General features: G+C 41.9%; 2 protein-coding genes across 6 annotated transcripts in view; both read left to right on the top strand.

Moving 5' to 3' along the window:
• The window catches only part of kmt2a (lysine (K)-specific methyltransferase 2A), a 39,710-nt gene extending 26,716 nt beyond the window's left edge, over positions 1 to 12,994 (top strand). For all 5 annotated transcript variants that reach the window (XM_034862541.1, XM_034862530.1, XM_034862519.1 and 2 more), the window contains exons 18-34: positions 101 to 195; positions 280 to 417; positions 510 to 670; positions 878 to 987; positions 1,072 to 1,150; positions 1,344 to 1,504; positions 1,610 to 1,756; positions 1,876 to 4,537; positions 4,641 to 7,232; positions 7,559 to 7,627; positions 7,713 to 7,939; positions 8,070 to 8,144; positions 8,601 to 8,775; positions 9,609 to 9,716; positions 9,896 to 9,976; positions 10,350 to 10,479; positions 10,602 to 12,994. In XM_034862541.1, the coding sequence (XP_034718432.1) occupies positions 101 to 195; positions 280 to 417; positions 510 to 670; positions 878 to 987; positions 1,072 to 1,150; positions 1,344 to 1,504; positions 1,610 to 1,756; positions 1,876 to 4,537; positions 4,641 to 7,232; positions 7,559 to 7,627; positions 7,713 to 7,939; positions 8,070 to 8,144; positions 8,601 to 8,775; positions 9,609 to 9,716; positions 9,896 to 9,976; positions 10,350 to 10,479; positions 10,602 to 10,877 (7,286 nt within the window). In that variant the 3' untranslated portion in view covers positions 10,878 to 12,994. The remainder of the gene's footprint in view (positions 1 to 100; positions 196 to 279; positions 418 to 509; positions 671 to 877; positions 988 to 1,071; positions 1,151 to 1,343; positions 1,505 to 1,609; positions 1,757 to 1,875; positions 4,538 to 4,640; positions 7,233 to 7,558; positions 7,628 to 7,712; positions 7,940 to 8,069; positions 8,145 to 8,600; positions 8,776 to 9,608; positions 9,717 to 9,895; positions 9,977 to 10,349; positions 10,480 to 10,601) is intronic.
• Positions 12,995 to 18,835: 5,841 nt separating this feature from the next.
• c1qtnf5 (C1q and TNF related 5) lies at positions 18,836 to 22,276 on the top strand. The gene is made up of 3 exons (XM_034867801.1): positions 18,836 to 19,094; positions 21,431 to 21,675; positions 21,744 to 22,276. Exons 2-3 carry the CDS (start codon positions 21,444 to 21,446, stop codon positions 22,262 to 22,264), a joined length of 753 nt encoding a protein of 250 aa, XP_034723692.1. The 5' UTR covers positions 18,836 to 19,094; positions 21,431 to 21,443; the 3' UTR covers positions 22,265 to 22,276.
• Positions 22,277 to 27,738: the final 5,462 nt, after the last annotated feature.

Raw genomic sequence — 27,738 nt, 5'->3', positions numbered from 1 at the left:
TCTGCATATATGTAGACGTTTTTACATGCACACTGTTTTTCGCACATCTTGTCACTTACTGTTTTTTTTATTTATTTTTTTAACAAATGTTTCTCTTCAGATCATGAAGACAGCCCAGAGCTCCCTCCTCCGCCAGGTGTTAGTGATAACAGGCAATGTGTGCTGTGTCTGAAGTATGGGGATGATAACACTAATGTGAGTCAGGAATCTGCTTGGACTCTTTTTAACACACATAAGAATTTCTTTGTGTCTTTTGTGTAACATGATTGTTTGTTTCAGGAGAGTGGCAGGCTGTTGTACATTGGTCAGAATGAGTGGACCCATGTAAACTGCGCACTGTGGTCTGCCGAGGTATTTGAAGATGACGACGGCTGCCTGAAGAATGTTCACATGGCTGTTTTCAGGGGAAAACAGCTGGTAAGACACCTTGTCCATCACAGGTTCCCACTCTATTTTTTGTGTTTATTTATTGGGACAGACATTTACAACTTGTTGTTCTTTGTATTCAGCGCTGTGAGAAGTGTCAAAAGCCAGGGGCAACAGTTGGCTGCTGCCTCACATCTTGCACCAGCAACTATCACTTCATGTGCGCCCGCCACTCCCACTGCATCTTCCTGGAGGACAAGAAAGTCTATTGTCCAAAGCACAGGGACCTCATCAAGGGAGAAGTAAGAAGATCTCATTAATTACTATGTAATTAAAAGCTAATTAGTACAGTTAGATGGCAGCCATGTGAAAAGTACGTTCAAGTATTTAATACTTAGTGAGAAAATCTTGTATATGTCTTTTGTATAGATGAACCATGTTCTAGGACTGTGATTTAAAATTCTTGATTTTATCTTGACCTTTCCTGTTTGTGTTTTTTTTTCCTCCAGAAGGTGTCTGAGTTTGAGGTGACCCGCAGGATCCTGGTGGACCTGGAGGGCATTAGTCTCAGGAGGAAGTGGCTGGCAGGACTGGAGCCTGAAGATGTCCACATGATGATTGGTAGGTCTATTGCTGGTAAATGTTGGTGCAAAAACGTCCATTTCCGTGTCTCTTGAATGCTGATTTTAAACATCATCATTGCAGGCTCCATGACCATTGACTGTTTGGGGATACTGACTGAACTCTCAGACTGTAAACGCAAACTCTTCCCTGTAGGATACCAGTAAGTTTTTTTTCTTTTTCGCCATTTTTCTTTTTCTTTTCTTTTTTACCCTTTTTGTAATCTGAGAGTCTTCTCTAGCTATTTTAGTGCTACCATTATTATTATTATTATTATTATTATTATTATTATTATTATTATTAAAGGATATCTGCTAGAGGAAATATCAAACTAAATAAATTCTCTTCTCTCCAAGGTGTTCAAGGGTGTACTGGAGTACTTTGGATGCTCGTAAGCGCTGTGTGTACACTTGTAGGATCCTAGTTTGTCACCCTCCAGTGGTAGAGTCTGACCTGAAAAACATGATGGCTCCTGAGGAGAATCGCACTATAGCACACAGCCCACCTCCCATAGCAGGTAAACCATAGACTATAGTGACTCAACATAGTTCACATTTTGGTATCATATTTGGGACTATAATGTGTGAAACTAAACTGTGTTTTGTGTCAATTACATACCTAGATTTTCCAGATCCATTTGAATCCCCAAGGCGCTCCGACACCCTTTCCCCCACCAACACGCCCAAGCTCAGGGTTTACACTAGGAATCGACACCCCAGCTACCCCCCTTGTCAGCGCTTACTAGGGCCCAGGCCCATGCCCTCTCCAGGTATAAATATGCATTCATGTTTTGTTTTTTTATAGAACAATTTATTTGAAATAATTTGGATATTTCTTTGTAGAAATTTATTTTAATAACTCTTTATTTTAATTTCTTTTAATTTGTAGGAGGTACCTCGCATCCCCAAAGTCATGAGATTGTGACTGTAGGAGACTCCATGGTGACCCCCAGCATGCGGAATATTGACTCACGTCGCCACAGCTCCCCTTCTCTCTCTCCTCCTCCACACCAGCTCAACAGACAGAGAGGGGTGACATTCCCACTTCAGATTGTGTCAAGACCCCTTACATCCCCACCTCCCCTCATTCCCTCGCCTGCCAGAGACCCCGAAAAGTTCAAACACCTCAGCAAAGACTCAGCAAAGAGTCCAGTCCAGCGAGATGATGATAGAGGTAGACTGTTCTCCACAGACAGAAACAGACAGCAACCATCCAGAGACCACGGGTTGAGAGATGCAGACAAAGGGAAGGTGTCAAGTCAAGACCAAGCTTCTAAAGATTCTGATAAGAATAGGTCATTCAGAGAACTTGGGCAAAAAGACTCTGACAAGGGGGGAACACCAATCAAAGAGCCAGAAAAGAGAAGGCTGTTGAGTAAAGACTCAGGTCTGAAAGATTCTGAGAGGGGACGACCTCCTAGTAGAGATCCCTTAAGAGATTCAGAAAAGGGGAGACAAGTAAACAGAGACTCTGAGAAGAGGAGACAGGCAAGCAAAGATTCAAGCAATAGAGAAACGGATAAAAGCAAATCATCCTCCAGAGATCCCAGCTATAAGGATAAGGAAAAAGCTAGGTCTCTAAGTAGAGATGCAGGTCCAAGGGACTCTGAGAAACATAGACAGCACAGCAGGGAAACAGGAAAAGACTCAGGCCAAGGTAAAGACAGACCGTCTAGCAGAGACTCTGACAAGGGTCGACCTCCCTCTAGAGATTCCAGTTATAGAAGCACAGAGAAAAACAAAGACTCTGGCTCAGGGAAAGATAGTTACTCTGGCAGTCAGTCCAAACAGGCTGGAGGTGAGAGTAAGAACCCCAGACAGGCACCGACAGGCTCTGGCCAGTCCTCCCCTCCTGTGGGCAATGCTGTTCTCACTGGTCAGCAGAGAGGTGGAAGCACCAAGCAGACTGACAAGCAAGGGAAACATGGAGGCAAAGACCAGGATGTTTCTGCAAGTTTGTTGCCTCGTCAACGGGCCACCCCTACTTCTTCCATCACCCAGTCTAAGGACAAGCCCAGCTCAGGGAAGGAGAGTAGTTGTGGCACTGGAAATCTAATGCCGGCTTCACTCCATAAGGACTCTGTTGTTGCAAAATCTGGCTCCCCACAGTCTTCATTTCAGAAGTCCAATTCAAGAAAATCAAATGATTACTCATCAGGTCCAGCCACAACAGCAGCTATGAAGCCTGTGTGGGCTTCAAGGACACCAGCAGAAGATGAAGTTGTCAAGCGAGGCTCCATGCACCTGGCCTCCCCAGCTGCAGCCTCAGCTGCCAAAGACAAACAACCCAAAGTTAAGACGGCAGGCAACAGAGAGGTGTCCAAAGACTGTGAAAGAGAAAAGACTCTCCAAAACAGCAACAGCAACAACAAAATCCCTCTTCTCAACAGTAATAATAAGGCTACTGGAAGCACCAATGCACATGCCACAAACCCCAGCTCTTACAACAGCAGCAATAGCAAAGCTCCAGTGCTTGGAAACAGCACCAAAGCCCATGGGAAGGCTCAGGGGGAGAAGCCTGAAAACCAGGCAGGGGACAGGTCATCGTCAAAGAGCAGAGAAAATTACTCCTGTCCTGAGAGGAAGAACAGCTCCAGTCTGGACAGCTTACAGCAGCTGCAGCAGGGTGGTTTAGCTCCGGAAAAAGGAGTGAAGACCTCTTCCCAGTCTCACACCAAACCAACAACTAACCAGCTGTCGTTGTCCTTGAGAGAGAAAAAGAGATCAGTTAAACCCCCTACCGTAACGCCACTGAAGACGGAAATCAAGACTGACCCTAATGGGACCAGCGCTGTTGGTGGTATTTCTTCCTCCTGTCCCACGACCACTACCTCCACCGTCTCTCCTGCTGCCCAGGGGACCCGTCGCTCTGCCCGCTCCGCTCTCTTCTCCTCACCCTCTGCCAGCAGCAGTGACAGTTCTGAATCTGACACACTGACTCAGACAGAAGACGACGATTTGCGCAAGGAGCACATACGCGGTGAGCTCCGAGACCACCACAGCCTCCTCACTCAAGGCACAGAGGATGAGCGTGATGGCCCAGAAGATGACCACGACAGAGGCATGGAAGATAAACATCACGAGGATGACAGTGATGGGTCAGGGTCAGCCAAGCGTCGCTACCCTCGACGCAGTGCCCGCGCACGTTCCAACATGTTTTTTGGCCTTACACCTTTCTACGGGGTTCGTTCGTACGGCGAAGAGGACCTTCCCTTCTACGGCAGCGGGGACGGAGCTGGATCCGTGGTTAAGAGAAGGACCGGTGGTCGCAAGAAATCAGCTGAGGGGCAGGTGGATGGAGCAGACGATATGAGCACCTCTTCTTCGTCAGGGGAAAGTGGAGATGATGAAGAGAGTGGCATGAGGGGTAAAGACCCTTACTACTACAACTTCACTCGAACAATAATTAACCCTAGTGAGGGCCTACCATCTATAGAAGGGATAGATCAGTGTCTGGGAAGGGGATCTCAGCTTCAGCGCTTTCTAAAAGACGAGGAGCAGCAACAGCAGAGGGCTCAAGGAAAAGCTGAAGAGGACATGCTGAGTGCTCTGTAAGTACACACTATATTTTGATAATTGTCTAGAATTTGTTATGGTTGCTAGAAATTAGTTTTCTCTAATAATCTGACATATTGTCTTTGTTGTGTTTGACAGGACCCTAGGCAAGCAGCATATTGGCCAACTCGATGGCATTGATGATGGCTCAGAGAGCGATACCAGCATCTGTACCACCAGCACCACCACCACCACTACAGCAACCTCTTCTTCCACACCACATAAGAACACTCCTAAGAGAAGGGGCAGAGAAAGGCACACTGAGAAAGCTGATTCCCATGACTCTACAAAGGAGGCTGACAACAGCGGTGGAGCTGTCAGCGGCAACACGCGAGAAGGCAGAAAGAACCAGAAAGAAAACTGTCTTCCTCTAGGAGGCGGGGTCAAGTCCCAGCCGCAGAGTCAGGGTCAGGATCCTCTCGAGGCCCAACTGTCCCTCAGCACTGACCTGCTTAAATCAGACTCTGACAACAACAATAGTGATGACTGCGGTAACATTTTGCCATCAGATATCATGGAGTTTGTCCTCAACACACCTTCCATGTCAATGCAGGCTCTGGGTCAGCAGTCGGAGCCGTCCTCCTCAGAGTTGCTCTTGGACGAGGGCTACGTTGGAGTGGATGTCAACCGCCCCAAAGACATTCTATTTGATGACTTTTCCCAGCAGCTGCCAAGTGCTGAGAGTGGAGGTGTGGTGGAGAGTAGTGTGAATAGCTCCATATCTGTAGAGGAGCCATATCTTCCTTTGGAGCTGCCTTCTGACCTCTCTGTCCTGACAACACGTAGCCCTTCTGTTAACACCAGTCAGAACCACACTGCTGGGAGTCTTATCTCCGATACCTCAGAGCGCACCATGCTGGGCTTGACCTCTGACCCCGAGTCAATCCGCGGAGAAAAGAGTGGGGACAAGAAAAGAGCAGGGCCGAGTGTGTCACCATCGGAGAATCAGCACGATGCTACCAACAGAGACACACAGGTCACAGAGGGTCATATGACTCCTGAGCAGTTTATTTCCAGCCCTGCCGTTGGCCAGGTAGTTGAACCTCCAGGTAACCAGGATGTTCCCAGGAGTTCTGGTACCCCTGGTTTGCCAAGTTCACCCTCCCTGCCTCTTCAGGGTCAGAAGTACCTCCCAGCATCAGCTGCAGCTGCAGGCAGCCCCAGTCTCAGTCCTGTTGCTGGCCCAGGACCATCCCAGGCTCAGGTTTCCAGCCCAGCAGTCATCAAACCAGGCCCTGACAAGCTCATCGTGGTGAATCAACAGTTCCAGCCTCTCTACGTTCTTCAGACCGTCCCTAATGGTGTTGCCCAAAAAATTAGTGCCACAGGAGTAATTGACACTAGCTCTTCAGCAGTCCTGAGCTCCATGGCACTCACCACAGGGTTAAATACTGCTTTATCCACAGCCCAGCCAATATTTCCTGCTGGTGGCAAAGTCATGGGCACCATGCCTCACCCCTCCCAGATTCACACCTTTACAGGAGCCACACAGACGGGCTTCCAGACGGGAATCCCCAGTACCACCTCAGGGCTTCTCATAGGGTTGCCCCATGAGCAGCCCCAGATTCTGGTATCAGAGGCTGGTCGGCCGCACGAGCTGGGTCACAGTGTTGCCATAGTGTCCAGTCCCTCCTCCCTCACTTCTTCCCCGACTGTACTCGCCTCTGCTCACGGCAAGAAGAGGCCTATCTCCCGTCTTCAGCCAAGAAAAAGCAAAAAGCTTGCCCGCTCTCGTAGCCAGCCTACTCTGGCCCCGTCTGAGATGGGCCCTCCCAACATGACCCTCATCAACCTGTCTTCCCCTCAGATTACTGCTAGTATCTCTGGTCAGTTAAGCACCATTTCTACTTCTCAGCGCAAGGTCCCAAATATTATAAAGAGACCAAAATCGGGTGGGGTTATGTACTTGGATCCCTCTACCCTCCTTCAGCAGAGAATTCCCGGTACTGCCCAGCCTGGTATTCTAGGCCATGATTCCTCCACTCACCTAATACCTTGCACAGTCTCTGGTCTCAACCCCAGTCAGTCAGTGCTGAATGTTGTGTCTGTGCCCCCTAGTGGTGCTGCTGGCCTTCTTGCACCAGGATCAGTCTCCCTCTCCACGCCTGTCCTCAGCTCTGCTGAGATCACAGGGCCAATTAGCAACCTCCTGTTTAAAGCAACTCCACATGGCCTGGGCCTGTCAGATCAGCCAATGGTCCTTCAATCCGCAGGAGCTCCTCTGATGTCACAGCTCGGCTCCTCAGTGCAGACATCTATAGCCAGTAGCATCTGTGTCCTGCCCTCCCAACAGACTTTCACCATGGCTGTCAACCAGCAAGGAGAGACTGAAGTTAGTAATGTCCACTTACAGCACCAGTCTCAGCCTATAAACAGAGCCCAGACCATGGACTCCCGTCCAAACACCACTGTTACTTTAGCCACCTCTCTAAGCCCTGCCAAGGGACGTGTTGTTGGAGTATTCAGCCAAACACAAACTTCCGCACACTCCCAGAGCAGGAGAACAACTCCCATCTCCAGATCATCACAACAAAGGGCGCCTAACTCCACCACTTTAGGAGCTGAAAAAAGCAAACAGAAAACAAAGAGGAGCAGGCAGAGTTCAGATATAACCAGTGTGAAGAAGCTCAAGGCCTCTCAGGCAGAGGAGCATCCGAGCAACCCTGCAGGACGACATCACTCATTCCAAAGGTGAGACAGTTATTGTTTTGGCTGCTTGAGATTTATTGTGATTTCGGTTTATTCCTAATTACACACATAAATGGGGAAAAAGCAATAATCATTTCCTTTATTTTTTTTATAACATTCAATGAACAGATACAATCTTCATGCTGTGGTCCTCTAATCTATCTTAATCTCAGATTTGTCACAATTCCATGTTATTTACGATGCAATTACTTGTGAATGCGAAAATGGAATGGAATTTTACCTCAAGTGAATCTTTAACTCCCAATTCTTCACTAAAGTACTTAGCATAAAATATATTCTCATTTTGAACCTCTCTTCTTTGCGAGCAGTTCCAGAGAGCTGAACTCCCCTGAACCCATGGATACGGGCAAGCCCCCAGATAAGGCAGCCAACAAGAGGTTTGGGCTCATCCATGCTAGCTTCCCATTTTCATACTGAATGTATAAAAAAAGTGTTTTAATGCTTGGCTCAAATCTTTTTCAGTGTGCTTGGTAAAAAGAAAACATCTGATGGTCCTGTGTTACCGGGGAAAGTAGTGGGGAAAGACAAACCATCTGCAGCCGGTGGAGCAGGGTCTCTTCCTGTGGCTTCCCCACCCGACCAAGACGGCAACAGCAGGGATACCGGCCTGGATAGTAAACCCAAGAAGGGCATCATCTTTGAAATCCGCAGCGAGGACGGCTTCCACATCCGCTGTGAGAGTATCGAAGGTGGTTTCATATATATACTATACATGCGCTCATATAAAGTTGAAACAAAAGATTAGAATAAGTGCTGTTGCTGTGTTTGAAACATTGAAACAGTGAGCCGTTCTGTCCTAAACTGCCTGTCCCTTTACAGAAGCTTGGAAATCCCTGACTGATAAGGTGCAAGAAGCACGCTCCAATGCACGACTCAAGGAGCTCTCCTTTGAAGGTGAGGCATCACTTTGACTACATCATAGAACAAATACACTACCGGTCAAAAGTTTGGGGTCACTCACAAATTTCCATTGGACTCCATTATAGACAGAATCCCAGCTGAGATCAGTTGCCTTGTTTTTTTTTAACCAGGGCAGCAGTTTCCAGATTACATTATGTGCTTACATAATTGCAAAAGGGTTGTTTAATGATTTCTTAGTTAGTTTTTTAAAATAATATCAGATTAGTAAACAGAATGAGCATTTGGAACATTGGATGAATGGTTGCTGATAATGGGAAATGTAGATATTGCATTAAAGATCCGCCACCCACCCAGATCAGCTGGTATCCTGTCTATAATGGAGTGTAATGGAAATGTGTAAGTGACCCCAAACTTTTGAACGGTAGTGTATGTTGTGGTTGTATATAGCAAATCAATTGTGGACACGTTTTTTTTTTTTCCCCCTCCCAGGTGTGAATGGATTGAGGATGCTGGGAGTCGTCCACGAGGCAGTGGTCTTCCTGCTCGAGCAGCTCTACGGCTCCAGACATTGTCGGAGCTACCGTTTCCGCTTCCATAAACCAGAGGAAATCGATGAACCGCCCATCAACCCCCACGGGTCGGCTCGTGCAGAGATATCCCACAGGTTACAATGACACACACACACACACACACACACACTCTCCTACCGTGCCCCAAATCTTTGGAATAGCCTCCCACGACGTGTTAAAGAAGCTCACTCAGTTGACATTTTTAAATCTAGTTTGAAAACCCACCTCTACTCATTATACTAACCAACCATAACACACCATCCTTTCTGTTTCTGCACAAACAAGCTTTTTTCACTTATTCTCTTATGTTGCTGGTTTTGTATTGTTTATCATCACTGCTTTAATGGTGTTGTAATCATTTTGTAGCTTTCTGGTATATCTGTGTTTCTTTGATTGTAAAGTGCACTAAGACCATGTTGAATGGTGATTTTACACTTTAAAGGCACACGTTTGTCGAAATAAAATAGCAATGCTTACTAATACTAGACGATTTCCTAGGCAGATATTGACTTGGGACAGTGCTTTGACTTTGCTTCAATCCAATATATTTCCAAATCAATATCTGCCTAAGAAATTGTCTAGTCAAAATCTGCATTGCTTATTTGTACTCAAAGCCACTCCTTTTTTTACTCCTTTTTTTTTTACTCCTTTTTACTCACAACAGGCTAACCGGCAACATAGGATTTAATTTACTACACTAAATAATCACTGTGTATTGTACACACTTTTAATAAACAATACATGAAATATGAGCACCATTCAAAGACAACTGTGTGTTTAGATAATGATTCATTAGACAATATTTCAACCACGAACCTTCTTTCAAACTTTAAAACTCCTTATTTGTTTGAAAAGAAACGTCTATCTAACTGTAATCTTGTGTGTTTGTGTTTCTGTCTGCTGTCTATTCCATCTGTTTGCCGTCCAGGAGGTCTGTCTTTGACATGTTCAATTTCTTGGCCTCAAAACACCGCCAGCCTCCTGAGTACAAGCCGCAAGAAGACGAGGATGACGAAGGGCAGCTCAGGACTGCCAGGTCAGTTTCAACACACAAAATCCTTGTTAGATTTTCAGGGTAAATACAATGTGTCTATGTGCTGTAACACCTGAATTTCCCAGTAGGGATCAACGATGGATCATCTCATTTTATCTATAGTATAATCGTTTCAAAATAGTCTCAAAAAATATCATCTCTTTTTCATGCTGTTGTTGCAGGCGTGCCTCCGTGGAGCTACCACTGGCTGTGAGATTCAAACAGCTCAAGGCCACCTCTAAGGAAACTGTTGGAGTCTACAGGTTAGATCAGTGGAACTGTCATTAAATCATTTAGGTTGATCAAATGTTGCACAAGACGTAGATGATATACTTTGTTCTATTTGCTGTTGGATTATTTGCTCACTCACAGTTTTACCTTCGTCATTAATCATGTTGACTGTTTTGGTTTTCCATGATGAAGTTGAATCACTTTCATTCCTATTCATCACGACAATTAATTGTTTGTCAAGATTACTTGTACATTTTTAGCTCAACAACTTAAAGGGAAGTCTTTATTAAATTGAAGGTATAAAAAAGGCATATGGCCTAAACAAAAAGGGGTAAAAATCAACATCTAGATACGCAGACTTAAGCCATTACTGTGATCACTTCTAAAAACTGTATTCCTCTGCAGGTCTCCCATTCATGGCAGAGGTCTGTACTGCAAGAAAACCATAGATGCAGGGGAAATGGTCATTGAATACTCTGGAAATGTCATTCGGTCTGTGCTCACTGACAAACGGGAGAAATATTACGATGGAAAGGTGATTACTTGGGAAGGAACTTTGAGTTTATAATGTATTAGTTTAATTTACTCGACTCAAAACGTATCAGGAGCATAAAAACATACATAAAGCATAAAACCTCTGTCTTTTCTTCTTCAAAGGGGGTCGGCTGTTACATGTTTCGTATCGATGACTACGAGGTGGTAGACGCAACAGTGCATGGCAACGCCGCCCGCTTCATTAACCACTCTTGTGAGCCCAACTGCTTCTCTCGGGTCATCACTGTGGACGGCCAGAAGCACATTGTCATCTTCGCCTCGCGGCGCATCTACTGTGGAGAGGAGCTCACCTACGACTACAAGTTCCCTATTGAGGATGCCAGCAACAAGCTGCCCTGCAACTGCGGCGCAAAGAAGTGTCGCAAGTTTCTCAACTGATGTTTAAACAATTTTAAAGAGGACTGCAAGGATGCTGAGCAGCAGTGCCACGATGTTCTGAGGTCCCCCCCTGCTGGGGGTTTGCAGTGGCACTGGCGTCCCGGTCCGGTCCGCGTATGACAGCTGCAAACAGGGCACGAACTCTGTCATCTGTCAGTGTTTCTGCTGCTGGTGTTGGCAGTACACAGCAGAGGCAGCGGTCGTGGGTCGTGCTGTACTTACAAGAAGGGTCATTTTGGAGGAGGGGCCGCTTGTAGAAATTCCAACATATTGTGCCTCCTTTTGTCTCATTTACATTTGATACGGAAAGTGTCACCTTCGGCGGTGAGGTATGAAAAGGTTTGAGCCTTTACAGCATTGCAATATTCACTTCAATTTACATTTGGATGATAAAGTTACCCCTTCGTCATTTTTTTGCATTGGCCCATCCTCCTTAATTTTCTAGAATTATGTTATGGTCCACTTATGCTGACATTTGAACATAGAAAAAAAAACAAAATTTTAAAGAACTTGGTTCCATTTTACACCAAAGTGCAATTTGTTTAAAGGAGTTGGAACAGTAATTTTACAAGTAAGAACAATTAGAAACTTGTTAGAATCTTTTTTTTTTTTTTTTTTTTAAAGTTCAGTGTCAGCTGTTATTGATGCACATCTCCCTGTCTGAATGTGCCCTGATGCCTTCAGAGCCGTTGATTTACTGGAGCCTTCCCCTAACCGACCTCTTTTTTTAAAAGCTTATATTTGTGTATATTAAACACTGTAGATAGGAGCTGCTTGTGTAAGCAGCCTGATAAGAGATGTACAGGTGGAAACACTAGGGGGAGCAGTGGCCACACAAAGGAAGAGAGAAAAAGAAAAGGGGAAGAAATATAGATTTGTTAAAAAAGCAAAAGGTTATTTTTGGCGGTTTGTGTAAAGGGTGATATGTGAGTTCGATACCATCCGTTGTACTTCAATTGACTTTTTAGTCTGACAGCTTGGAAGCTATGTAGACATGTTATTGATGGGATTAAGCCTCTGGCCTGACAGAGCGAGGCAGCTAGAGATTCTGGTGGACTGACAGCCAAGGGACTGGAGAACCCTGCTGATGTGCTTTAGTAGACATACTGTATTTATAATTGATTTTTAGAGCTGTGATCCAGAAACTGCTGTGGATCTTACAGAAACATGCAGACACGTGCATGCTGTTCTGATCTAACTTGTTTTGGGTCATTACATAAACTCAGACTTTTAAATCATGTTCCAAATTACAGCAGCAGAGAGAACCAAAAATCACACCCTTGAATTGAATTTTCACTCAGCTTGTTTTCTTCTTGGCTTGTTGTGATAACTATTACTATAGAAGATGTTTTCTTTTTATTTGTTTTAAGTCTTTTAAAGTCTTGTCCGTTATCTTGTCTTTTTTTATTATGGACAGGGAAATATCATGCTTGCTTTTCAAAACAAATGTAAATAATGTATATTTTTCTACAAAAAAAACTTAAAAAGCACTCACTAGTGAATAGCACTTAATGATGGTATTTATATTTTTTAAAAATCGTATTTATTTTATTGCCATTTTTGTAGGAAATAGAGGTTTACAAACACTAATGCTCGGTCTCTATGTTTTGTATTCCGCTGCCTTGTCAAAGTTGTTTTTTGTTGTAATGTTTTTTTTTTATTTGTAGCCTGAATGTTTCTTTTTTTTTATTCCAAAGACTGACACTGGTCTGTGGCTTGGTCCCGTTGAGTTCAGTCCACCAGTAGCTCTTTTATCTATCCCGGGCCGTTTGGTCAGAGCTGATGTTTTTTATGTTCCAGTTCTAGCCGGCAGTATGGTCATTTTTAACTATTATTATGCACTTGAGGGAGTTTAAATTGTTGATTCATAGCAGATATCTCCTCTCTCCAGCCTTATTGTCTCCACACCACGTCACACCAAGAATCAAGTCCGCTTACAGACCGCTACCAGGCAGTCTTCACAAAATGAGTCGTTTTTTTATTTTTTATTTTAGTCAATCATGGGTCGAGAGGCTTTCAGCCAATTGGCACTTGTGTAAAATCCAACAAGAGTCCCATTGAACTTTGTTACTCTGCAGACTTAAAATAAAGAGGTGCCTTTATTTTAATGCTACCAACAGCATTCATTATACTCAATTTGTTTATTAAAGAAACCACTTCATCCTGGTGACCACTCATAAGTGTTCACTAGCATCTAGAAATCACTTTTAATTCTTTCATTTAGTCTCCTTGTGGTTTGCCTTAGTTGTAAATGAGCATGCCTATTCTCTCTTACAAGCCTTCATGTTCTCAACCGAATATTTGGTTGGACTGTTTAGATTGACTAGCTATACTATGCGACTTTGTTTTTGTCCCTTTTTAATTAATTTATTGGGGTCCACCATTCATGCTGACTTCGTTATCACATAACGGCAGTTACTCCCACACTGCTCCTTGTTGTGATCTGAAACAGAAATTTGACCCACACATGGTTTGCACTTTAGCTGTGACACAGGCACTGAATAAACATAGGAAAACTATTTCTCCAGACAGACAATGCAACTCCCATGCTGAAGTACAGATAGTCACTGAGAATACTTTGAGTTTGTGCATCAGGCCCTGATATAGTAACTGAGTTTAATCATCTTGGATTGGTCTTAATGACTTCTGAAAAGTGGCATTTGAGACTCTAGCAAAGTGCACTTGACTCTTTTTCTGCAACTAAGTGAAGGCAGGGACCACACCAGCAGCCCTTTCCTTCCTGAAGGTGCAGTGTGAACAAACCTGGGCTGTGCTTTTCCATTTAGGCACAAGAGCTGATCTTGACCCCCCCCCCCCCCCCCCCCCCCCCCCCCCCCCCCCCCCCCCCCCCCCCCCCCCCCCAACCCCTGCCTGACATGCCAGCCTCAGGGTTGCACAGCTGCACCTACATTGGGCTTGCTGGCTTCAGCTGCTAAGGTCAAAAATGAATGTATATTCCTATTCCACGTCACCAGATTTGAGATGATGTTGGTACTTTGTCAGCTACATTTGTTTTCAGTTGTGTCGACAACAACCCTGGTAGATATGGACGATATGTAGACATGACCTCAAACTGGGCAGCAGCAGTTTAATTTCAGCACTGGGAATAAGACTGAAGTGTGAACGGCAGTGGCATTTCTGTCTGTAGGACAACAGGTTCTTGCTGGGTTAGCTCAACACTTTACACTAGCATCGGTGATAATAAGTTTCCTGATGCCAAGGGCTCTGTCTCCGGCTCTCACTTCTCGAGATCTAATTTTGAATTTACAGTGAACAATAAATCATTTATTTCACTGTTTAACGGCATATATACAATAAGGATATGGTCTCTGTTGTTTCTTTGGACTTCATTTTACCACGCCACAGCAGTGGCCCTTCTCCGTCATTATCTGTAATTATAGTATAAATACATAACAATATTATACGGAAACATGCATAGTAATTTCTTGTGCTTTAGTATCTATACAATATATGGAATGGACAGACAAACTTAGTTACAGTAGCAAAACAGCAGATTTATAATGGTTAATAGCAATGTTTCAATGTACTCTATAATGGTTTTGTGTTACAGTACTATCAGATGAAACTAACGTGCATCATTCTTTTGTATATCGATATCCAGTACCAATTTTGCTGTGCCTGTGAGTGTTCCTTTGTCGGCAGGGAACACTGCAGTTTTTCTTTTCATTTTCTTTCTTGAAAGGAACGTTTTTTATGTGATGACAAATGTAACTGTATTAATGTGGTTGTAAACTTTTTGAGGTCAGCCATTTTGTCCTCTTCCCCCTCCCAGTTGTTGTAGTGAATGTTTTTCTGTTTTTTTCTATGTATGTTTTAACAGGGACGTTTTTAGACTGCTTACTTGATGTGGTATAAATTAAGAGTCTGGTTTGTGGAGACTGACCAGGAGTTTTAAAGATCCCACCAAAATGGCGATTTTTCAGTTTGGAAAATCTCTCATGTCTCCATGACCACCTTTCTCTCCTCCGAAGCTTTTGTTGTACTTATCATGTACTGTTTGTTTTTTTATAGAAAGTCATAATGCTGCGATAACGCTGATGTTGAAAACATTTAATTTATTTATTTTGGGCAACATCCACCCTGAATAGTTCTTTTACAAGTTAAGGTTTGAGAGAGGTCTGACGAGTACATAACATGTATTTGTAATTTTCTAATTGTTTCTTGGGTATTGAAGTTATCAGCCTAGGATGGGATTTGGTGTCACAGAGGGAGCGGATAGTATGATCATGGATCATAAACAGGCTTGTTTCTTATGCCTTGAATATACCTTTGTCTTATCAATATTCCTCCTGCTCTCTGTAATAACGGTATTCATAAGTTCCACAGTCATATTTAACAGTGTTCTTTCAATACACATCAAGTAAAATGAAGGAAAACCACCACAGTGAAAATAAACCACAAACTACTTGGTTGAATGTATAATTAGGAAACAAAGTTGTACATAAGTGTAAAAAGAAAAGTTTCTAATCATGTTTATTTTCTATGCACTTTTTTATTTAAGTGATAGTTTCAATAATAAACATGTCTCCTTTACTCTTTTTTGTCTCTTGCCTCGTTTGCTACTGATATAAAACTCTTATTGGCCCTTAAAGGAACTTACCAGGGGTTAAAACATTCTCATTGCAAGAAATACGCTGCCTATGATATGCCGTTGCTCTTCTTCTGGAGGTTTTGGTCATATAACATACTCTTCATCAGCAGATGCTTTTAAGCCAACATGGATGAGAAGTTGTCAAAGTGCTTTTGCAATAGAAACTGCATTGGCTAATGAAGATCGTGTTATATGATCAAAAGCTCAAGAGCAGCTACTTAATGGACATTTGTAACCAATAATGTTTGCAAAACAAGCTCTTGTGTTTTAATATTACCAATTTATTTATTTATGTTATGACATCAGATTGGATAAACTTAATAAGTACAGACTTGCTTCCAGTCACATTTAATGTATTTGTGATTTGTATCTTTTGTGGCATTTTATATCATATATTAAACTCATTTAGTCAGCAGAGCCAGTGACTTGTGGGAAAAATAATGAGTTGTTTTACCGAGTTTTAAGGCAGTCCCTGCATGTCGTTGTGTTTACTGTAAAAAGTAGGGCTGTTTCTGAGTTTAAGCCCTAACTGAAACTGCCTTGTTATTCAGCTAACCCAATCACACGTTAACTAGTTTACCACCACCACCACCTACTAGAAATTAATTAAAATTGTTACTTTGCCAAGTGGTATAAATTAGCAGTAAATCCTCCGAGCAGCAATTCATTGATTCATACAGGAAATTAGTATAGCAGTCCCAGAATGTGCTGATTCTGGTGCTGCTAATTAAAAACATGTCTTAACTCATTGCCTCCGCGGGAGCCTGCTGAAAACCTTCCTCACAACCGCCTGGTGACTCAAAATTCAAAGGAAGCCCTTCTTGTTTCAAAGAGCTGCTGACACCCCTTCCTTGACCCTCCTCCCTCCCAGTCCCCGTCATCACATTCCCATAAAACCAGTGTTTTATCGTTAAAACACTAAGTAGACCCACATGTTTTTAGTCAGAGCAGTTTTACTCTTTGTTCTCAGTGGGAAATACATCTCATAGCAAAATACTTTTGTATAATATATTGGTATAAACTGCAGGGTGTAAGCACATTTTCACAATCAATTATGTTATTTTAATTGCCTCAATGTGTCAATAACACATAGCGACTGAAATAATATTACTATGATTTACTGCGTACAATTTAAACTCAATTCAAAGTGGTTGGCCTGAGAGCCAAATCCAGCCCTCCATCTAGAATATTTCCCCCTGACGTAGCTGAAGTTTTCACTTTTATAGTTTACAGTTTTGACATAATTGGTCACAAATCTACAGCAGATAGCGAAGTAGATATAAAGCCCATGTGTAACATCTCCTAGGATACTGCCTCATTCTGCACCAAGCTGTCTGAACAGCACATGGTGTTGCAGTCCAACAAATTTACCACAATAATTAGACATAAATACTATAATCCCCTTTATTGAAATTAAAATTATAATTGTTAAACCAGTATTCCTTGAATTTAAAACACGTTTTTTATTCAGTTGTTTTAGCCTCCTTGACCATGTAACAGATTTGTGTCTCACAATCACAAAAACAGTAGGTGTCATTCTAACTGTAGTTGTATGCTGATGGTTGATTTAAGACATCAACAATAGCACCTTTATTTAACCATAACTGAAGCCACTGTTTATAATGTGTGGATAAAAATTACGTAGTTAAACAAAGAATGTGTCATCCTTTGCCAAATGAGTGGTTGTGACTCTTTTAGCCCAAACTTACTGATGACAACATAGGACTAGCTGCTCTGTACGGTTGTATTTAGGCACAGCGGTGCTTTGAGCTAAATGATAAGTCATCATGCTAAAATGCTAATGTGTACCAGAGGCTAATGTTTACTATAGTCACCATTTTAATTAAGTGTGTTGGCATGCTAACATTGGCCAATTAGCGCTAAACACAAACTAGCAGTTGAGGTTAATTGCAGGTAGGCTATTTAACCATTACAAAACCTAATGATGATGCTAAATTACAACGTTTGGGGACCACCAAAAGAGAATAATTAATTGTGAAAGGAACAAGAATGTTAGTACCAAATCCACCCAAATGTTGAAGAGATATTTCACTCAAAACCACAAATGTCAACGTAGTGGTGGCACTTAGCGGAAAACGCAGGGATCACCAAAGTCAGACTACATTCTCTGGGAACCACAGATGTCTGTCTTCAATGCTTGCATGGCACAGACACTGAGGACACCTCCAAACGCACCTGAGGCGCACCTCCTAATCAGGGGAGAGGTGTGCGATTGGCCCGAGGACACTCTCAACTAGACCTGAACCAGAGCTACTTTAGTGTTCTGGGGGTGAGAACATGGGGATTTAGAAGACATCTGAGGTGGTGAGGGGCTAGCGGGCGGTCAAGACCTGCGGAGACGGTCAGTCTACGGGTACCTCTGTCCCCCTTCCCCGCGAGACAGGTTCAAGACTGTAGTTCCTCTAAAAGGAACTCTTTATACTGTTTTAAAGCTGAAATAAAATGTGCTTGTGCTGCTGCTAGTAAAACAAATCCATAAAAAGACCATTTTAAAACTAAAACAAACATCTCTGAGTGTATCAAGCCTTGGGATTTAAAGGACCTAAAATGTCTACTTTGTGACATCTGTACAAAGTTTCATATCAATCTGTCAAAGAGTGGAGATATTTTAGTCTGGACCAATGGTGGGGGACAGACCTGCCACCTGATGTTGCAATCTACTGCCGCTAAACTGACTCATGGTTGAACATAATTGCTGCCCCTACAACAAATGAAGTCCTGTTTATGTTCTGTTCTCCCACAGAGATTAAATACTCCTCCCCCATGTTCAGTTTTGGCAGGCACAGTTCTGGTCCGGTTGGGGTCACTGCTGCATGAGAAGCGTTAAAACATGTTTTCATTGGCTTGAATCCAAGGGAGTTGCTGAATTTAACCAGCTCGAGTTTGGCTTCCTTTGCGAATAGAGATATTAAGAGCTTTTGTTTTATCCAATTAAGACTGTCACTGAGGGATTACAGGGAGAAGAGGAAGTACTGTCGGTCTTGTCTGAGTGGAAGACCTGATGTGGATGGGACAAATGGCTTCATCTTTGAAGGCAGATAAAGAAAAACCCAGAGTAGAGAGAAGAAAATGTGATGGTGTCTGTTGGCCTTTACGTTTGTATGTAGCTCTCTTCACCTTTCTTTTTAGACAGTGGTGTTTTTGGGTGATGAAGCAAGCTCATTCTCAGCTGCAGTTTGTTGTGGGGACATTTGTTTTTTTCAGACCACAGTCCTCTCTGAACTCTGTGTGGGATGTCTTAGAGAATTTCCCAAACACTGTCAGGCAAACTCCCAAACATTGCCCCCAAACCCCTCCTTTCATGAAGCATTTGTCACAATTTTGTTTCAGAGTTGGTTCTTTCTTTTGTGCTGGATCAACATCCAATATTTTCCATTGTATCCTCCCTGTTCAATCTCCTCCACCCTCAGTTCCTCCTTTCCCACCCACCCTACTTTCTAATTGGATTTCATTACCATTTCCTTTCACTTTTTCCCAGCCAGACTCTGGTTGGAGCGGCTTGGGTAGGAGCGGCTTTACTGGGTTCTCTTCGGCACACTCAAACATCAGAGGCAGCTCCCAAAGACTTCACTCTAAATCAACTGGTAAGTTGCTGCTCTTAAGTGTTGTGACCTGCAGGGGAAACAATCCGACACTGGTCAAGTTGCAGAGCTGAGAAATGTCCGATGACTTTAGTGTTGAGGACAGAAGTGCTGTCATATTTTCATTCCTTCAAAGCAACAAGTAAAAACTAAGTTAAGTGCATCACGGTGTAGATATGTCTGCTTGTTTATATTGTAAACTTCAGATCCTTTCCTAAAGTAAAAGTAGCAACACTACATTAAAAGTCCTGCATTCAAAATCTTGCTAAACTGAAAGTACTGAAGTATTATCAGTAAAATATGCTTGAAGTATCAAAAAGCCCTAAAGCTGTGATAAATGGTTACAGATTGAATAATAGATAAGTCTTACTGATGCATTCAGGTTAAAGCAGTATTTTAATGCTGTAGCTGGTTAAGTCAGAGCCAGCTTTAACTGTTATACTGGACAATGTTGGATATTGAAGCTATCCATCACATTTATAAATCCTTTTTATAAGCTGTGAAGTAAGCTGTAAGTAAAGAAGTCCAATAATTTTAGTGGAGTAAACTACAATGATTCTCTCTTAAATGTAGTGGTTTAAAAGTATAAAGTAGCAAAAAATACAAGTCTTCAACATTGTACTTAAGTAGTTGAGCACATGTACTTTCCACCGCCAGCTAAAGTCAATATTCAGAGACATGCAGCTTTGCCTTGAACATAATATTATAACTGCTAATATCCGTTCACATCAGGTGTTCGCAATATGCCAAAAAATATTTCTGTTTCACAGAGAAATCAGATCGATGGACTGCCTGTAAAAGTTCATTTCAATCCCTGTGGTACATAGTCTGGAAGTTGATTGGCAAAACTAAACTGCATATTATTAATCTAAATAAAAAAATTAAAAATAAACCACTCTAACAGTATAAACTGAGTCAAACTTGTGTGTGTAGAGTAAGTTTTGTCCACATGATAGTAATCTGTAAACAGTGGGTTTGTCTTCTGCGGGGTTATTGAAGACATTAATGTTTCTAATAATCTGAGGAGTGGTGGCAGACAGCTGTTCAGACTCTCCAGTATTTGTCCTCTTGTCTGCTCTCCTCTTTTGCCAGGAACGCTGACATGCATTTCTCTCTCTCCCTCCTCCTTTTTTTCTCAGTTTCTTTCTGGTTTAAGACCCCCTCCTCCCTCCCCCCCTCCCTCCCTCCCTCTGGCTCTTTCTCCTGTTTTGCAGCTGTTGTGGATTTAAGATATCAAACTCAATTACGAGACCTCCTGATAGATGACAAAAACACTAACTGTTCTCATTATTGTTACACACCACAAACAGCAAGTTTGAACCATAAACAGAATGAAGCTGGTAGTGTTGAACAGCTGTTCTGCTCTGCTCATCAGGTCAGTTTATAGCTGTGTGACGCCTGTCCTGCTGTCAGACAGACGCCAACAGGACAACAGTTGACCAAAAATCCTTCGGGAAAACACTGAGCAAGGGTGCTGTAATACATAAGTATATCATGATTATATAGAAGTTAAGCCGCTCTTAAACTGTCCAAGCAGGGTCAACAAAACAGCAAACAGAAGCAGACAGAAAGAGACATAATTTGAGGATGGACATTTTATCTTTTAGGTGTGACGGTGAGTAGTTTCTGAGAAGGCTGTCTGGTATGTAGCATCTCATCAAACTTTTTATTAGAAACATCTGTTTAGAAACCAAAAGTTTTATGTTTTATTTGGAGACGGGATCAATCTTTGTCTCAGGGATTTGTATAATTTTCATCCTCCTGAATTGAACCCCCCCCGGATTTTACAACGCCCATGCCCAAATCCATGTTTATTATCATGGATTTCTGCGCTCACTGCATTTATACATGTACGTAACTGTCAACTTCCAACTCAGTAATGTAATTTGGTTATTTCAGTTTTACTTAGCCCTTAAACAAAGTGAGCAATATATTAAAAAACCAAAGTAGTTTTATAATAACTCATGTTTTTTTAGGTAACAGATCTGCCTTAGAAAACAGTCCTTAAATTCATGTGATGAATTCACTTTAACTGCAACCAAACGGGTGCTTTGGTAATGATGTGTTTGACAAGAAAGGTTAACTGAATATTATACTGTAAATCCTTACATTTTGTTGTAAAACACTCATTTCAGTGTTTATATATGCTGCAATTTCAACATTTATGTGTGTTCTCCCTGCTTCTGTAGTCAGATAAAGTTTGATTTGTGATGTTTATAGAGACTGTTACCCCACTGTATATGGCTCAGTTTAAACTGTGGTGTTACTCCTCCACAGACTTGTCACAATGAGTCCTTTATCTTTGCATGTCTAAAGTCTATTTCTCTTTTGTCCCTCAGCCGTGACACTGCAATGACACCACTCTGGCTGTTGCCCTTGTTGCAGTCCCTTCTTCTCCTCCAAATCCATCTTTCCAACCAGTTAGAAGACAACAAGATCCCTCCCAGTCTGTGTACTGGTCACCCTGGTATCCCTGGCTCTCCTGGAGCTCCTGGCACTCCTGGTCAGCCAGGGAGAGACGGGAGGGATGGGAGAGATGCTGCTCCAGGGGAGAAGGGACAGAGGGGGGACACGGGATACCCAGGTGCTGTGTGTTATTATTCATGTGTTAGTATAACTGTCTGCAGGATGCTCATGTCTGTGTTCCTCTAGGTGAGACAGGACTGCGTGGCTTGACCGGGGACAGAGGGGAGATGGGAGAAAAAGGGGAGAGGGGGCAGTCAGGAGAGTGCGCAGTGGCCCCCAAATCAGCCTTCAGCGTCAAACTCTCCGAGGGCCACACTTCACCCATCACCGTGGGCAATGTAGTCCGCTTTGACAAGGTCGTGCTTAATGAACAGGGCGACTACAACGCAGAGACAGGACAGTTCACCTGCAAAGTGCCAGGAGTTTACTACTTTGCCGTTCACGCCACAGTCTACCGCGCCAGCCTCCAGTTTGACCTGATGAAAAACGGACACACAGTGGCCTCTTATTTTCAGTTCTACGGCAACTGGCCCAAACCAGCCTCTCTCTCAGGCGGCTCCCTGCTTCACCTCATCCCTGGTGACCAGGTGTGGGTCCAGATGGCTCTGTCAGAGTACAATGGGTTTTACTCCAGCACCAAGACAGACAGCACCTTCACCGGCTTCCTGGTGTATTCAGACTGGAAAAACTCTGCTGTGTTTGCATGACACGTGCTTTTGCTTTTTTGGTGCCTATTTCAATTTTCTAATTGAGAAGTTCTGGTTAAAGACAAGGCAATAGGCTGTGACGTGGTACATCTGTATTTGTGTAACGAGTATAAAACACCAGACAATGTTACTTTAATGGCACATACCGTACTGGTGAAGTGTGAGGTACACACACTGTTTATTCAGTGTCTGTTCCTCAGCTGGAGCCTTTTAATGGCTGTGACACTTAATTCTTGTAACAGATGTTGTGACAATGGCTTCCAGCCAACTCCAGGCCACAAATTCAAACAGCTTTCATGACTTTATTGCACTTTTGTTTCCCATCAATATCTGCACAGCAAACATGAAAAATGAATAAATCATCGTAGTATATAAAACACACACGACTGATGTAATTTGAGCCATAAACACCCATTCTTACTGAATACTGTGAGGCAATTCGTTTTACTAAATGTTATAAGTCAGTCCTACACTTTTAAGTTTAATCTCCGAACACGATATTTGCCTGCCTGTGCGCACTTCTGTTTGATTATGTAGTCATTTACCTGATTGCAGTGGGGGAAGAAGTACTCAGGTGGAAACTGTGTAAAAACACTCAATTACATGGAAATTCCTGCATTCAAACTTCTAATTTTAAGAGAAGTTGTTTTATCAACAACATTTACTTAAAGTATTTAAAGTACTCGCTCTTCAGAAAAATGCCCATTGAGTGATTTACTATTATTCATGATATTATTAAATTGTTAATACTGATGCATCAATGTATATGTGGCATTTTAGTGCTGTAGCTGGTTGAGAAAAGTTAAGTAGAGGGTAAATCCCCTATCTGCTGGAGCTGCTAACAACTCAAAGATCTGAGACATGTCAAGGGGCCCCAAATAGGGTCAGCGAGGCTCACAGGTCAAAAAGATTGGGAGCCAGTGGTTTAACTGTTAACAATGCATCATATCTTAGAAGCTTGTCATATTTTTTTATGTAAAAACTTAATCTGAAAAGAAACTAGTAGCCATAACTGTTAAATAAATAAGTAACGTTGCGATGCTTCCCTCTGAAATGTAGTGGAGTAGAAGTATAAAAGTAGGATTAAATGGAAATACTTTATTATAGTACTGCAAAAGCAGGCCACTTACTTGTCTAACTCACTTTCAACCATTGCCAGATTGATCAACTTTCACAAGGCATTTTTATCAATAAAAGCCAACACCCAACCCTCTGGTTTTCATTCCCAAAGGCAAAGCACTACCAAAGTAAACACCACAATGAAAAGACTGGAAAAATCCAATGGATTCACAGTGTTTACCTCTGACGGCCTAATGGTTTCACCAAACGCTGTGAGACTCTCCAGCTACACTTCAACACTGTGAGCTGGTTGATGGAAGTCATCTCCTTCTTCCCGTCACTGATGATACTTCCATAACAACATGTATTAATTTCCCAGTTTACTGAGCTAATTCTCTCCCATTGTGTTTTTTTATTTAGGAGGGTGAACAGTGTCAAGAATTGAACCCAAGTAAAGCCTTTCTGTGCTTGTCTCACACAGGAAGAAATGTTATTTTCCTTTCACTCCTGAGACTCGTACACATAATTAGGCTTTAAATATGTCCTCATAACTTTTCCCTTTAAGGGTAGAATGAGAGAAGCAGGGAGTTAATCAATCTTCCCCTGGCATCAATCAGTTATTTCCATTAGTTCACGGTCTGTAAATCACTCTGCTTGAAGCTGAAGGCCAAGCAATGACATCATTCCTTGAAATACTGAGCTCTCATTGGTCAATGTGTGTCTTGGTGAAAGAGGGCAATTTTTGACATTTAGATTTAAGCCTTGATGCAGATACAATGTGGATGAAATAGTGAAACAAGAGTGTCTACATAGCCTTCGGTTTTGCATGGCTCAAACAATTGTTCATTAGTGACCTTTAGAGGAGCTGGTAGGTGGATTTTGCAAACCTTTGAACAGAGAAAGGCTAGCCGTTTCTCTTTGTTTACAATCTTTGTGCTAAGCTAACTAGCTGCTAGTGATAGCTTTACATTTAAGGGACACACATAAGTGGGAGGCCTGTTGACCTTCATCTATGCTAAGAAAGCAAACAAGCGTACTTCCCATAATGTTGAACTAGGCCTTTAAAGCCCTCTCCTCATTGCCAAGATATTCTTGTGGAGAAAAATTAAATCCTTGGACTACATTTAAATTTGATTAGCAACTTGTTTAAAGACATTCAGTCTAAAATCAAATATAAAACCATGCGTAGAACTGTAGAAAACAAACTTCAGGTTGTCAGTACCCAGATAACCGGAACGAATACATGACCTTGTTGTCATCAATGAGAAGGTATCTCAACTTAAAAATAAAATGTGTGTAGTTGATTACAAACAAAAAAAAACGTAATCTGAAGACAAGGCCAATATATTTCTGATAAACACAGGGAGTCATACAGCTAGCATCTAGAGAAAATATACTGTCACCAACTATGTTATTCTCAGTGATTTGGCATCACCTTCACCAAAGATGGTTCGGCTGTAGGTGAAGACACTACTTTGTCCAGCAGGGGGCAGTGATGTATCACTAAAACACTGTCTGCAGGAACATCTGCATAGGAGAGCATCATGTATGCTTTTTACTTCATATTATGTGAACAGGTCTGATCATTTTAACAATCTGTATCAACAGTCTCTGAGCCCCGAGGTGCCTTTAAGATGTGAGCAACAGTCGCTGTGCTTGTTATAAAGAATTCCCACAGGAATGTACAGCACATTAAGATTGTAATAGTTCAACAGCTGTTCCAGTAGCTAATCCCTATCATATCACAAAGGAACTTCAACATTTATTTATTACTTATCATATTCTCCCTTTTTAAGCTAATATAATAAATAAGTCATTTCTTTTAATGTCAGGTACATTTTAAAACATAACACCTGCTCTCAAGAGATTATTGATACATATTTACGTAAAGGCAGATAGTTATTTTTTCAAATTATACATACATGACTGGTTTAATAAATAACTGACAAAATAACATCACAATTCACTTAAGAGCCTCCTTTAAAAAACACTCAATGCTAAATCAGAGTGATCATTTTCATAAAATAAAACCACGTTTGTGGAGCACGTCAGTCATACAGTATCAATACTGAGCCACCCTGCACTCTACTCTGTTTGTTATAAATGCAAGAAAACAACGTTAAAATTTATTTGGAAAATCTGTGAATACTAAATGAGATTTTATTCCCCAGTAATAACAACCACAGCTGTAACTTTGTATAACATATTTCGGACAATTTCTATGCATTTAAACTTAAAGGTGTTCTCATTAATTCTTCTCATAGACTAGTTTTTCACATTCCCATGGATGTACTCAAGAGTAAAAAGTAAGTAATACCGAGTAATCTCTGCAACTGAGGGCTTTTGCACGTCTTTGTTGGACTAGAATTTGAGATCACAATTGTACTTAAAATTTTTGTTGAGTTTTGATTAAACATTGTACTGAACAAATACTGAGCCATAGACTACAATTATGCTGTAATGGCACAATCAGAAAACTGAAACTGAAGTTTACTTTAAAGCTAGTTTTTCTTCTAAATTAATCTCTGGGAAGATTTTTTTTAAAGGAATGATGCACAGTTCAGTCTTTGGAGAGTATTTTTTAATCAGATATTCAGGGTTTTCTCTAATTGGTGATTGATTGATCAGGATGTCAGGATGCTACATTGGTTTGACTTCACATACTTACTTACTTAAATGATTACTTATTATTACTATTACAAGATCTATGTTTGTAATTTGTACTGGGGAGCATTTGTTTTTGTTCTTCATGAGTGTAACAGTGAACATGACAAGTTTCATTTATTGGGGTTGGTTTATACATACAGTTTATATATGCAGATTCACCAACAGTTCCAAATACAGGTGTTTTATACTACAATCAGGTAATCCTGATTTAACTATTCATGTTACTGCTAAAACCGATGGCTGCACTAGTGACAATTTAGATGTTCTATTAAGGGGGTAATGACTTTTGTATGTTAAATTTGTAATGAATCCAGATCACTTTGTCGAGCTCTGTTGTCTTTTACATTACAGTGTCCTTTTCTCGATCAGTGTCGAGGCCACATTAAATCCCTTTTGATTCAACGTCATAAAAAAATAAAACCTGACATCTTACAAGGGGCGGAACATCTTTTACAGGCACTGTCATTTAAATCAGCAGCATTACATCCAACAGTGGCACATTTTACTGCATCTCATTTCATTCTCAGTCTGGAGGTGAAAGTTTAAGTACTACGGGGGGGCTTCTATAATGAGCCCTCTGAACGGATGGCTATCATCCAGCTTTAATCTCCGTGTGGCTTATACATCACACACTGCATTAATTCGAGGCAGTAAGGATACAACAAACCACTTCATTACAGTTGAGTCAGTGTTGGGTGGAGGCCAGGGTTAATGAGCTGCCTGCCTTTTCTTCTTTATCTCTTCACATTATTGTCAAACTGTTGTTTACCATCTTAATTAAATGACACAATTTGCTCTCTATGTTTTCCAGATCTATCTCCAGGTTGTGACCTCTTCGTTTAAAACTTTGGTTTCTTTTTTACTGCTGTAGTTGTCTTTGCATCATAAAGGATGGCATGTCATGTCAGGCGGGTAGTAGAAACTTACACTAAGGCCCTCCCACATATGCTCATGTATGCAGATAGTCCTCTTATTGTTAATGAGCCCCCCATAGGGAGGTCAGAGGTCAGGGTCCGCTCGCTGTTTGTAGCCGTTGTAAATTCACCATCTTTGACATTTTAAGCAGGGTAGACGTTCACTTTTAAGATGGCTTGACCCTTCTGGTTTTGAAGAGGATTTCCCACTCATTAAGCAACCAAGATTAAAGCACACAGTTTAGAGCGGATGGAGAAATAAAGAGTCAGAGTAAGAGACAGAGACAGCGATCATAAAAAGAAAAAATAGAGCGTTAGTGAGGCAGGGAATAGTGCACTAGAGTCTGACATTTTCCCACACTGCTCTAGGCCGGGGCCAGCGTGGTCAAAAGGAAGAGGTCAAATCCCCGGAGTAAAGAGCTCTCCTCGGTTTACTTCTTCCTGCTCTTTCCCTGACATTAAACTTCCTCCTCTCTGTCAACACTACCCTCACTTACTACTAACACTGCTGAGGCTGGGCTCGCAGGTCAGGAGACAATAAACAACCCCTGGATTTGTTTTTCGATCTCTAACAATAGAGTGTTTAGTTTGTGGTCATGCAACTTAAACCTTAAACATCTCTCAGTTATTACAAAAAAAAGATAAGACGTCCTGTCTCCTGCCGAGCTACTGATGACGTCAGTAAATTAGAGGGTCAATCAACAATAAAAGATGCTCAGAGACAAATTCATTTATTATGTCACATTGAAATGAAATATAAATTAAAAATATATTGTAGATTCATGTCATTGACTGCATTCATTTATCTTAGCAGATGTCTGGTATGGACTTTTA

The sequence above is a fragment of the Etheostoma cragini genome, chromosome 3, assembly GCF_013103735.1.
Source record: "Etheostoma cragini isolate CJK2018 chromosome 3, CSU_Ecrag_1.0, whole genome shotgun sequence".
Classification (NCBI taxonomy): Eukaryota; Metazoa; Chordata; class Actinopteri; order Perciformes; family Percidae; genus Etheostoma; species Etheostoma cragini.
The sequence above is the reverse complement of the archived record's forward strand: the minus strand, read 5'-3'. Positions and strand labels throughout refer to the sequence as shown.